The following is a 13,456-nucleotide window of genomic DNA, read 5'->3' on the forward strand; positions in this document are numbered from 1 at the left end:
ACAAAAGTTGGGCAGGTTTCATTTCGAAATTCTACACCTAATGGTCAAAACTGGAAGGTATTTTTCTCCATTAACTGTAATGAAGTTGAGCTGGAATGACGTGGGGGGGCGGAGTTTCGTGTGACATCATCACGCCTCCCACGTAATCACGTGAACTGACTGTCAACGCAGTGCGTAGAAAACCAGGAAGACCTCCAAAAAGCGCTTAAGAAAACATGCATTATATAATTGAGAAGGCAGCGAAACAATAAGAAGCGAGCGAGTGACATATACTACCATATTCATGAGTGCTGCTACCTCAGAAAGAAAGCAAGGTGTAAACCTAAACTTTAAATTAAGTTCATAGGCAGGCTACGCTGGCGTTTCACATGCCCACAGGTAATGCGGGATACAAGTTTAATGAGAGGACGCAGGATATAAACGAGAGTTCTGATCACTTTGTAACTAAGTTAAAATTGTAGGTGAAGGGGTGTGCTTATGCAAATTCCGAGAGACTGTGTTTGTGGGGGATTGACAGTTAAGGCGGGTGGGGAGTCACGTCATCATCTTCCTCCCATTCACCTCATTTCGCTCTGAGCTGAGCTCAGCGCTACGCCGTCTTCGAAGCAACCGTCAGACTGCCACCAAATACTCACAGAAAAATCCACAAGTTAATACACACGCTGTCTCTAGAGTTTCTCCACACTGAATCCTCCAGGCACTACTTACAAAAGGTTACATTGACAATCGCACAGCTGAGAAGCTTCGATGCATGTGCTCCATAACGCATTAAAAAAATAATGCATTTAATCACAGTTTCAATTCCAACCAAAGGGGAACTTCTGTCAATGCATGATTTGCACAGAGACACAGGAGGTCCTAGAAACAAGAAGGATTTTTATTCAAACACTGCAACACATGCGCTTAAACGTGCTCCATGACAAGTCAGAGATGACAGTTCCGCTAGGAGCAGAGAGAGAGAGAGATAAAAGCAAGCAAACAATCAATTTTCAACTGACAGGCGCTGCACAAGGCTTTTAAGTTAGCGGAGTATAGCGCGAGGTTTGCATTACGCGTTATAGCGCAAGTGAGAAAGTAATAGTGATGTGTCGTTCGCGAACGAGCTGGCTCTAAGTGCCGATGCTTTCAAGTGAACGAGAGGAGCCGATGTCCGTCGAGCAGAGCCGAAACTTCGGCCGCTCCACATCGGACTAGGATCATACCATTATGTGAAAGAAGGAAGGGGGCAGACGCTCAAGACAGCGAGTGTTGGTACAGGCCAGGTACACAGAGCAACACTGTCGCTCTGTGTATCTGTCGCTGCGACAGACGAGGAGCCAGATTTAAATGCAAGCGCATCGTGAAGAAAAAAGAAGAGTAAAGAAATGAGTGAAAGCCGAAAAAGAAGCAGCATCTGGCTGCATTTCAGTGATATTGGAGACTGCAAAGCTAAGTGCAGAATATGAAAATATCTGTTAGAGCAGGGTCAACAACAAACCTGCACAGACATATAAGATCCACCCACCCATCCGTGCAACTGGAAGAGACCGTGCCCAACCAAAGGGGAACTTCTGTCAATGCATGATTTCATGGTACACCGATTACACTGATCAGTGCTTCCCAAAACCTCAGTATGTAAAGACGGCGTTGGAATATTTCGGAATATATAATGTAAGCGTTGGAATATATAAAGTCAAATCTTGAATATATAAAGTCAGCGTCAGAATATATTGTCACGCTTGGGTCACAGATTTGCACAGAGACACAGGAGGTCGCAGAAACAAGAAGGATTTTTATTCAAACACTGCAACACATGCGCTTAAACGTGCTCCATGACAAGTCAGAGATGACAGTTCCGCTAGGAGCAGAGAGAGAGAGATAAAAGCAAGCAATCAATTTTCAACTGACAGGCGCTGCACAAGGCTTTTAAGTTAGCGGAGTATCGCGCGAGGTTTGAATTACGCGTTATAGCACAAGTCAGAAAGTAAAGAGCAATGTGAGGGTAGTCTGTGTTTCAGGGGTTCTGGTTTGCCCAGGGGCGTCTGTATCTTCTTGGGGTGCGATCAGCCCTCCAGCTCACACCCTCCCCCTCAGCTTTATTCACATTCCCGTGAATCAAGCGACTCTCTGTACCAGGTTCATTTAGTCGTGATAATACGTCTGCGTTGACGTGTTCAGAACCTGGTCGATGTTTTACTGTGAAACGGTAAGGTTGTAAGCCCAGAAACCATCTCATTAGGCGAGAGTTTGTATCTTTCTGTCGGTATAACCATTGAAGTGGACCATGATCAGTTACCAAAGTGAAGTTTCGTCCCCACAAGTAATAGCGAAGCCCTCCACCTCAAAATATAAAGTAAGCGCTGGAATATATAAACACAAAACTTCAATATATAAAGTCATCGTTGGAATATACAAAGTCAGTGCTGGAATATCCATCCATTTTCCAACCTGTTGAATCCGATCACAGGGTCACGGGGATCTGCTGGAGCCAATCCCAGCCAACACTGGGCACAAGGCAGGAACCAATCCTGGGCAGGGCACATGCATCATTTTCAAAACATTAACCAAACAGTGTTTTTTTAATACATTTTTCTGAATACGTTTTTGTTAACTTACTTCAGTTCAGAGTCGTTTCAATCAATATATTTTGACTTTGACTTTATATAATCAGGAATGACTTTATAAATTCCGACGCTGACTTTATATATTCAGGTTTTCACTTTATATATTACATTCCATGGATGACTTTATATATTCAGAAACAAGTTTGACTTTATATATACTGACACTGACTTTATACAGTATATTCAAGTTTTGACTTTATATATTAGGCAATGAATTTATATATTCAAGTTTTCACTTTATATATTCTGACGCCGACTTTATATATTCAGAAAATCAATATATTTGCCTGTTTCGCACCCATAGTATATGTGTGTGTGTATATATGTACACATGTGTGTATATATATATATATATATATATATATATATATATATATATATATATATATATATATATATATAGATAGATAGATAGATAGATAGATAGATAGATAGATAGATAGATAGATAGATAGATAGATAGATAGATAGATATGACAACAACACTCATATCAATGACAAAACAATTACATTAACAATCATGTTACGTTATTTTTAAAATTTTTCCTTTTCTTTTCATAACTTCTTTTACACTACTTCTCCGCTGCGAAGCGCGGGTATTCTGCTAGTATATATATGACAGCAACACTCATAACAGTTACAATTACATTGACGATCATGTTACGTTATTTTCAAGATGTTTCCTTTTCTTTTTCATTACTTCTTTAACACACTACTTCTCTGCTGCAAAGCGCGGGTATTTTGCTAGTAATCCAATAAAAGAAAATGTGGAGGTTAAAATCAATAAATAGAAAAATAATCCTTTAAAACCAGAGGTTAAAAGGACGCTGGAAGCAGTCCTTAAAATCAATAAGCCTGGTGCTCTTCTACACTAGTGTCTTACATGCTTCTCCCGGTTGGGCGTTGCAACAGGCGAGACGCTCTCTCTGCAGCTGTCCTTTCTCCTACTTACATGGGTCTGGAGGCCTCCCGATCTCTGGCTTCGGTCACGCACTCATCCCAGGCCCGAGACTTGGCTCTCGCCCAACGGCCAGGATGCACATGCTGGGGAATCCACCACCAAGCCTCCTGACTTCCGCTGCCTTTCCGGTCTTCTGTGGCCAGTCGCCCTTCACTGGTCACTCCCGCTACTCGTTCACTCAGCGGGAGTGAACACTACAACAACTCCCACCCGGATGTCGGCCAAACATCCAGGCTTCCTCATAACTGCCTGCCTGCCTCTCTTCCTCGCTCAATCTCCATCCACACACCGGCTTTCTCTCTCTCTCTCGTGTCCTGCTTTCTCCAGCTACCTCCGTCTTTCTTTCATTTGTTCTTTTTTCGTTCTCTTTTTTCTTCCTCCTAACCGGCTCGTGCTTCTTAATATTGGGGGCATAGCAGGTGCAGCACATTAGCCACAGGAACAATCCCAATGCAATAAATATTGCCACCATCTCTGAGGTAAATACTAACAAGTTATCAGTCAGCCTTTTCCTATTCTTAATTTGAAACATATGACCATACGTTGAAGTCCCTGTGCGACCTGTCACTGGATCTTTCAAACCATCCATCCATCCATTATCCAACCCACTACACGGGGTTCTGCTTCATTTTCTCCTGGATACTCGGATCCACCATAGACAATAACCATGGTGGAACTGCCAAAATATGTACACTGGGACCAAGCCCATATTTAAATACCTTAAAATTTTTTACCCCTTCATTTCCCAACCATTCAAAACTGAGTATTTTATTACTGTGGTGTTCACAATAGTTTTCTAGTGTTGCTGATACTGGATGTCTGCCATTTTGTTCCCTCACACTGATCCAGCAGACCACTTCCAATTGCATTCTGTGTAAATACAAAGGTACAGTATCTCCTCCATTTCTGCTAATCCTGCTGATGTTAGAGAAGATGTCATAGAACCACTACATATTTTCAATGCCTGGGCTTGAATTTTATCACTGCCTGTGACGCTGACTCATATGCAATGCATCCATATTCAGTTATACTAATAGTTGCAATACAGCTGTTTAAGAGACTTCCTATCTGTCCCCCAATCACATCCAGCTAAACACCTGAAAACATTAATGGCTTTCTTACATTTTTCGATTATTTTATTCACATGTACCTTCCATGTTAATTTTTTGTCCATCCACATTCCTAAGAATTTCACCAATGACTCTTGTTTAAGTGATTCACCATACATGCTCAAATCTATTGAAGGATTAATGCATCATTTAGAAAAAAAAATACTAACTTTCTACTGAAATTTTGAATTCCAAAATCAACATAAGAATAGATTCTGATAAATGAGAAAACATATTAGAACAGTCATATGAGAACATATTAGAAGTCATTCTCCCCAGGTAATGACTGTCTCACACTGTTAATTGCTAATTTATTCTCTAATTTAATCTTTAATAATGTAAATTCAGCATCCAAACTAGACCACTAGTTATTTTCATTATCAAACTGTGGATTATGCCAAAACTGCTTCTCTGTGAAACATGTGTTCTTTACTTAACTGTACATATGTGTATTTTAACAAAGGTTTGTGGTAATAATTCTGCTTTCAGTGTCAGTTACTGTTACATTATTCCTTCAACCAGAACCGGTATTGAACTTGTTTTACTCAATGCTGTCATAGTATATTCTCCGTATAGATATTTTTTGCCAGTATAATCTTTTTGTTTGTCTCACTTCTTTCCTAACAACTGCTTGTGCTCTTTTATATAATATAAAGCAGAGTATCAATAACATTGCCTAACTTTCCTTAATGCCTTATTTTCTCTAGTCCTAAAATAGGACTATTTAAAAGACTGGTGCAGACCCAGCAAGCTGAGCCAGGGTTAGGAGAGAGTGTGACGGAGCTGCTGGGAGTGGAGGATTGGTTTATTGTAGTTTATTGTTATTGTGATTATTGATTTATGGTGGTGGAGGTGCTTTGGGGCACTTTGAAGAAGAAAATTAAAATACTTCTTAGTGCTTTTAAACCAGTGTCTGCGTCGGTCTGTTTGGGTTCAAGCTCCCATCAACTTACAATATATATTGTAAGGGCGCTAGCCTACCGCAGTCCATTTATAATACCAAAATAAAATACAGTATATTTAGTGTTTCAAAGCTGCAGAGGACACAAAACTTCTCCATTATTAATTTTTTATATCCCATGATAACAGAGCCAGACAAAGCACATCATAGTTCATTGTTTAATATGAATTTACAAATATTGAACTTAAGTCATTCATTTGGCTTTTGAAGGCAGACTACAGTTCATTAGTATAAGTCGTAAGTGAAAGTACACATATATGAATGGTACATTGAAAAATGTAATGTTTTCTCACAGCTATACATTTTTTGAGTACAAGTAACAACAGCCAAAGTAATTTTCTAATTCTGGATATGTACACATACATAAGCAATAACAAAATGTTATCACTTATATAAGAAACCGTGAAAACATCAAAACAAAGGCTGTTTAACAGGAGTTCTGAAATAAATGATTCATGTTAAACTAACAAATTAGACTTTACACAAGAAGCTTTTAATTTGGGACAAATGTAAAAAAAGGAGGGACATATTTTGAAAATTAAAGAACCATGAGTTTCTGACATATAACATTTAGACTAATTTGACTCATCTGTTAAATATTACTCTTCATCAATATTTTAAACCAGCAAAAAATCCATCCATCCATCATCCAACCTGCTATATCCTAACTACAGGGTCACGGGGGTCTGCTGGAGCCAATCCCAGCCAACACAGGACGTAAGGCAGGAAACAAACCCCGGGCAGGGAGCCAGCCCACCGCAGCCAGCTAAAAATGCAAATATTAAATCTTACAATAGCAAATATTATAAACTTATCAACAAAGTAGTTCACTGTGAAACCAGACATTAAAAGTAGTAAAGGGCAAAATATAATGAAATCAACAAATAAAAATTAAGAATTTAAATCTACAGTATCTAAATATGTCTAAATGTCTTATAAATGTAAAACTGATGCTACTGTGCTTTTCTGAATGTAAAATAAGAGAAGAGGAATAAAAATACCAGCTAATTAAATGAGATCAGTGTCATCAGTTATCACTGATTATGAATCTGGCTTGAACAAAAACCTGCAGCCACAGTGGTCCCTAGGACTGAGTTTGAAAATCCTTGCTTTATAAACCCTGTGCTGAAATTTTCCTAAGATTATAAACCCCTGTAAGTGCCATGGGGGATGGATGGAACAAGCACCCAACTTCTACAGTTTAGAAGTTTTCCAACTCTGACTCCCCAAGGTAAGGCAGTGGGCTCCTTTTATACTGGACTGGGAACAGCTTCCCCGGCACCTTCCTTCTTGATAGGTGGTCAGGCCATCATGCAGGTAGCATGCCCTTCTGTCCTCCATGACACTCACACCCATTTGTTGTTAAACCGGAGGAATCCCCATCTTTGCCATGCATTAAAGATCAACCCCTGCATTGTATTTTTATTTTTCAGAATGCTAATACTTGTTTTCTTATAGTTCAATAACTATTTTATGGATAAATCAGTATTTTATAATAATGATTTCTGTGGTATTGAAAGGTGTTGGGTATTGTAAACTTTCACTGGTATTTGTATCAAATACAAAAATTAAAACTATAAATGACAACCAAGAAAAAAAAAGTAATTCCTACCTTTTCACCTTTTGGCCCTTGGAAATTTAGACCCATATTGCCCTAGGAAAGAAAAGGATAAATAAGGTAAAGTAACAAATAATTGTTAAAAAATATACTACCTACAATTTTAATCTGCCATAAGTCAAATGCTTCAACCTCTAGACCTGTTTATCACAATGATGGGTAAAATGGATACACTATATTAATGAAAGTATTTTTAAAATGCAATGTGACTCATTAATCCCACTAACAACCTAAAATTTTCGTCTAGATTATTACGTAATAAATGTCACACAATCAGGTCAGTCCATTTGGGTTGGCACTGTTAAAATTTAACCCAATACTCCTCGCTGCATAATTGAGTGGTTGGTAACTAAGCCAGACCTCTGTCTGGTTCAACTAGTGCCAATGGTCATTCATACCTGCTGTCCTGTAGGTTATATCTTCTTTTAAGTGAATTAGACCTGTTGCTGACATCTGTGAATATCACGTGCATGGGTATGAGGCTTAAAATCACACCAGATCTTGAGATGACAATCACAGACAGATCCAATAACAACAGGACTGCGTCTCCTACAAGCAAGGTGCATTGTTGCCCACTATTGGTGAGATAAATTAGGTACGGATACTGCAGAGATCACGGCTGCAGCTAAAGTTAATTGGAAGGAGAAAAAAAGGTAATCTAAAAACCATATTAAGGAGAAAGAAAGACATTTTTTGCATTCAGAAAACAGATGGGCAGATCGGTCATACAAGGAGTTGGGAAATGAATACAAATTGTACTACTGTGAAAACCAAAATGCAAAAGATGTAGTTGGGGTCATCTTAAATAATGAGATGATGGAGTCATTGAGGTGAGCAGAGTTAATGATCGTCATGATTCTAAAGGTTTTTTTTTTTAATATTTGTTCCTTAAAATATTATTTATTTAATTAAAATCTATTTATATTTGCTTCACTGAGGTATAATTTTGAAATTTCATAGGCACTGCCATTTTCCCTTCCTTTGTTTACTAGTTATTATTAGGCTGTTTTCTAGACACATGATCAATGTCAAACAAGATTTAAAAAACAATATAAAAATAAACTATTATAAAAGATGGCGGCAGTGTTGTTATGGTGACACATTTTATATATAATGCAGGGTAGGCTCATCCCAAAATTTGGAATTATTAATAAATTAAAAAAAATACTCCAACGTGCGTAAATAAAGAGATGAAAAAGAAGCTACAAAGGAAAATACGGCTGTATAAGTTGTATAAAACTAGTATCTCTAATGCTAACTATTAGATGTTTGAGAGATAAAAGGTGACCCAAAGAGATGCTTTCACTATTTTAATAGTAAAAGAACAGTTATGTGTATGTAAAGTGGGGGAGAATTAAAGCATGCAGACTGTGAAATGACAAAAGTTTCAAACTTGCATTATTAGGAAATTAGAAGTGGATAGCCTCCCAACAGTAATAGGGAAAAGTACTATTTAGATTAAATAAGGTGAGATGTAAGCAATCAACAGGACCAGATAACATTTATACTTTTTGCATAAAGAGTTTGGTGAGTGCATTTGCAATATAAACCATTGACACATCACTGTACTCTGCATATTCCTAAGGACTGGAAAGTAGTAAAAATTATTCTGTTATATACAAATGGTGACCAAGCAGGTACAAATAACTACAGGCTTATGGCAAGAATAGGTATTTTAGGGGACTGTCACCATGGGTTGAAATGGGGGAGGTTGTGTTTTATTAATATGCTGGAATTCTATGAAGAACTAACAAGAGGATAGGCTCAGGGTTGTGCATATGATATTACTTATCTTTTTTTTATTTATTTTTTCAAAAAAAAATTGCTGAGTTCTGAGGTAATAGAAGCTGTGTGTCAAACTAATTCAGGGCATAGTGTACAGATGGTTGCAGAACTGGCTAAAACACAGGGTCACTATATATAATATATATATATATATATATATAAGTGATCTGGACAGGAATATAAACAACAAGCTGGTTAAATTTGCAGATGATACAAAGCCGGGTGGATTTGGAGATAATCTAGAATCCATTGAATCATTACAAAGAGACTTGGATAGCATGCAGGCTTAGACAGATTTGAGGCAGATGAAATCTAATATAAGTAAATGTAAGGTATTACATGTAGGATGCAAAAATATTGGATTTAAATACACAATACCGCTTGTGAAATGGTTTTAGAAGTCTTAGTGGACTCATCATTATCAATATACAACCACTGTTCAGAAGCCATTAACAATGCTAACAGGCTAACACAATGTTAGGTTATATAGAACAATGTGTTGAGTCCACGTCAAAGGAGGTTATGCTCACGTTCTGCAGTGCAATAGTGTGACCTCACCGGGAGTACTGCTTATAGTTTTGGTCTCCAGGCTGTACAAAAGACATAGCAGCTCACGGAAAGAGTTCAAATAAGATCAACTAGGCAGTTTCCAGGACTGAAGAGGATGAGTTACAAGAATTGTAGGCAACCTTGTAAAGGTTAGCTTTTTTTTTTTTATTCACTTTTCATTCTCTCAGTCGCGTTCAGAATCAATCCATACAACCCCATCTGACACAGCTGTTTTCACTAAAGAAGCTAACCTTTACAAGGATCATAAATTGCACCGGCTGTTACAGACTGAAATTAAATGTATGCTTTTATTCTAAAACAGTACGACTAAGAGCAGTTTACTTCTCAAAACGGAGGGGCGCAGGATCGAACTTGTGACCTCTTGATTCCCAAGCAGGGGCTGAATCTATTGAACCACGGAGGCAGTTACAATAAACTGCTGTCAATGTCGCATGTTAAGACGGCTTTTTGTTTCTGCAGTTATATTTTTCAATAAAAGCGCAATTGTGTTATTCTTGTGAAAATGTTTCTTTGCTATTTGGACTTCAGGCTTCATACACTATATAGTTTATGCCTACATTTTGTCATCTACTACTAGAATATAAAAAACATTTCTGTTTTAACTATGTGTTGACACAGATTACTGTAGAAACGGAACAGACATGAAATGCGTGTGTTCCAAATAACGATCTATTATTTCCACTCTAAAACTCCACTTCACTCCCAGATACTCAATCAAGCTGAAGTTCGTGCACGTTCTAAATTGGTGGGGGGATGGAATAGCCGGCTGCTCCAAGCTTCTCTTTATCAGCACATTTAGAAGACAAAGGACACTGGCGGATTTAAGAAGCAGTTTAAGGTGGGACGGAATTACGAGTTTTTTCGTAGGCTCTGGTAATTCTAGTGTTAAGCAAAACAGAGATTAAGATACTCCCACACATTAAACATAAGTCTATTCGATTTTCCATAAAAAAGGAGCAGTAAAAATCATTAATCAGCCAAAAAAATCACAATACCACTATTCCATAATTCATCCTCCAATTGTGTCTCTCAGCTGAAATAAATTCTACTACCATGTTTTTTTATTTCTATAAATTATTATTTAAGGGTAAATGTATATTGAAATATTGAGCGCAGTCTGGAAACATTTTATTAAATGCAGATAAATCTTTGCCCTTCATTGTTGTAATGCTAGCTGTTCACTGTTATAATTTTATTTAAAATAGTTATTTGCCCATTAAGACACATCCTCTTGCTTCCCCTGTAGGTAACACAAGATTCTTGCACCCCTGATCTGAAAGGCATTGTAGTTTATTACAAAAGTGTATATATTAATGTTGATACAACATAAGAATATTAACATATTAGTGTAGAGGTGAAAAAACCCAGCCAAAGGGAATGCACACACAATTGTGTTTCATCGTGCTGGGCCCAATGCAGGAATGCAGAAGGTCAGATGGTAATGGATTTTATGAAAAAGATGGACATGGCTGTGGTGAATAGTAGGCAGCATAGGATGGTGGTTTGTAGAATGACGATGAATATTATGAAGAAGGGGAGAGTTTGGACAGAGCTAAGGATCAAATGGTGGAAGTTGAAAATGGTTCAGGAAAGAAGTAAGACAGGCACTGGATGGCATTGAAGAGTTACCAGATAGCTGGGCAACTACAGCTGAAGTGCATACAAAACAATATTATTTATTTTTGTATAGCACAAAATTACACAGGTACCACCGCAATGGACTTTAACAGGCCCTGCCTTTTGACAGCCCCCCAGCCTTGACTCTCTAAGACGACAAGGAAAAATTCCCAAATAAAACCCTAATAAAGAAAAAAATGGAAGAAACCATGGGAAAGGCAGTTCAAAGAGAGACCACTTTCCAGGTAGGTTGGGCATTCAGTGGGTGTCAAAAAGAAGGGTGTCAATACAATACACAGAACAAGACACAAATAATCCTCAATACATACAATAGTAGAATATAAATACTACAAGTACAGAGCAGAATTTAACAGTACATGATATCACATAATATGATTTAGATTTATTTAGAGTCCTGGAGACCTCAGCCATCAAGCTACCTCCCCCAAATGGCCATTCCACAGCAGAGACAGCGCTGAGCCAGCCAAAAAGGACTCCTCTACCCGAAGATTCCAATGATCCTCCATCAGAGATGACTTTACCTTAAGTAGTAAGGGTGACATCTAGAAGGGTACTTGATCTGGACAGAGGAAGGAGGATAAGGAAACCTGGTGGTGGAATGGGGAAGTACAGCAGAGTATACAGAGGAAGAGGTTGTCAAAGAAGTGGGATAGTCAGAGAGATGCAGAAAATAGACAGGATTACAAGGAGATAAGATGGAAGGTGAAGAGAAAGGTGTATAAGACTAAACTGATGGGTTTTATGAGAGGCTGGACAATAAGGATGGAGAAAAGGACCTGTATCAATTGACTAGACAGAGGAACCGAGTTTGGAAAGATGTGCAGCAGGTTAGTGTGATAAAGGATAAAGATGGAAACGTACTCACAAGTGAGGAAAGTGTGTTGAGCAGATGGAAAGAGTACTCTGAGAGGTTGATAAATGAAGGTCATTAGGAACAAGACAGAATACATGTGTGTGAATGAGAGGGAGGTCAGTGGAATAGTGAGGATGCAGGGAGTAGAGTTGGCAAAGGCGGGTCAGTTTAAATACATGGGATCAACAGTACAGAGTAATGGGGAGTGTGGAGGAGAGGTGAAGAAGAGAGTGCAGGCAGGATGAAGTGGCTGGAGAAGAGTGTCAGGAGTGATTTGTGAGAGACGGGTACCAAAAAGAGTGAAAGGGCAGGTCTACAAGATGATAGTGAGACCAGCTATGTTATATGGGTTGAAGATGGTGGCACTGACCAAAAAAAAAGAAACACAACTGAAAGTGGTAGAATTAAAAATGTTAAGATTTACATTAGGTATGATGAGGATGGACAGGATTAGAAATTAGTACATTAGAACAGTTTTTCCCAACCACTGTTTCGCAGCACATAAGTGTGCTGTGAGAAATCATCAGGTGTGCCGTTGAAGATTATCCAGTTTCACCTCATTGGTACTCTAAGGCTGCCTGTTTGTTCTGCTGTTACTAGAGGGCAGTATAACTTCTTGCTCCAATTAAGTGAGTTGCCAACCGCGAGTAAAACAGAAGACGAAGAAGAAACACGAAAGTACATAGTCATGCTGCGAGTGAGATAAAGCCGCAGGTAATAGTGACGGATAAATATTTTTTTATAAAGAAAAAGTAGTCAATCTGACCAGGGTCCTGGAGAAAATTCCGACCCAGATGAAGGCCCTAGCATGACTAGTGGTCAGAAGAAAGCAAAAAAAGATGAGCTCAAGACAATACAATGAAAGTTATCTTGCCTTTTGATTCACTTATACTGGGGAACCAACCGAGCCAATTCCGCTATGCCTGGGGGGTATTTTCCGTACGTCGCTTAAATCATTTAAGATCAGATGCCTCATCTTGGATGAATTAACGCCAGTGAAGCTCATCCGGGATAAGTACGTTTTTTAAACGCAGCCGTGTAGTAGATTAGTCTAGCTGGATCTAATCATCTGAGAGGAATGCGCGCGCCCGTGCTTATTGAAAAGCCCATATATATTGAGTCTTGAAAACATAATCAGCAAGTCTTTGATAGGCTGTAACAAAATGGTGAAAGAATGGGTGCATTTTATTCACACAAGCAGAGCAGGACATTTAATTTAAGGATATGAAGAATTTCAAGATTTAATATGCACAAGGGGTAACACTGCAAAAGCAGCCCAAACCAGAAAAGACAGCTGGCAAAAAGTGGCCGACAAATTAAACGCTAAGTAGTGTGCATTGTACTTACTGAATGCAGCG

General features: G+C 38.5%; 1 protein-coding gene across 1 annotated transcript in view; it reads right to left on the minus strand.

Moving 5' to 3' along the window:
- The window catches only part of col4a5 (collagen, type IV, alpha 5 (Alport syndrome)), a 481,130-nt gene that overhangs the window by 330,672 nt on the left and 137,002 nt on the right, over nt 1–13,456 (minus strand). The window contains exon 12 of the mRNA XM_039765771.1: nt 7,247–7,288. Coding sequence (XP_039621705.1) covers nt 7,247–7,288 — 42 coding nt within the window. The remainder of the gene's footprint in view (nt 1–7,246; nt 7,289–13,456) is intronic.

Source organism: Polypterus senegalus, chromosome 10, assembly GCF_016835505.1.
Source record: "Polypterus senegalus isolate Bchr_013 chromosome 10, ASM1683550v1, whole genome shotgun sequence".
Taxonomy (NCBI): Eukaryota; Metazoa; Chordata; class Cladistia; order Polypteriformes; family Polypteridae; genus Polypterus; species Polypterus senegalus.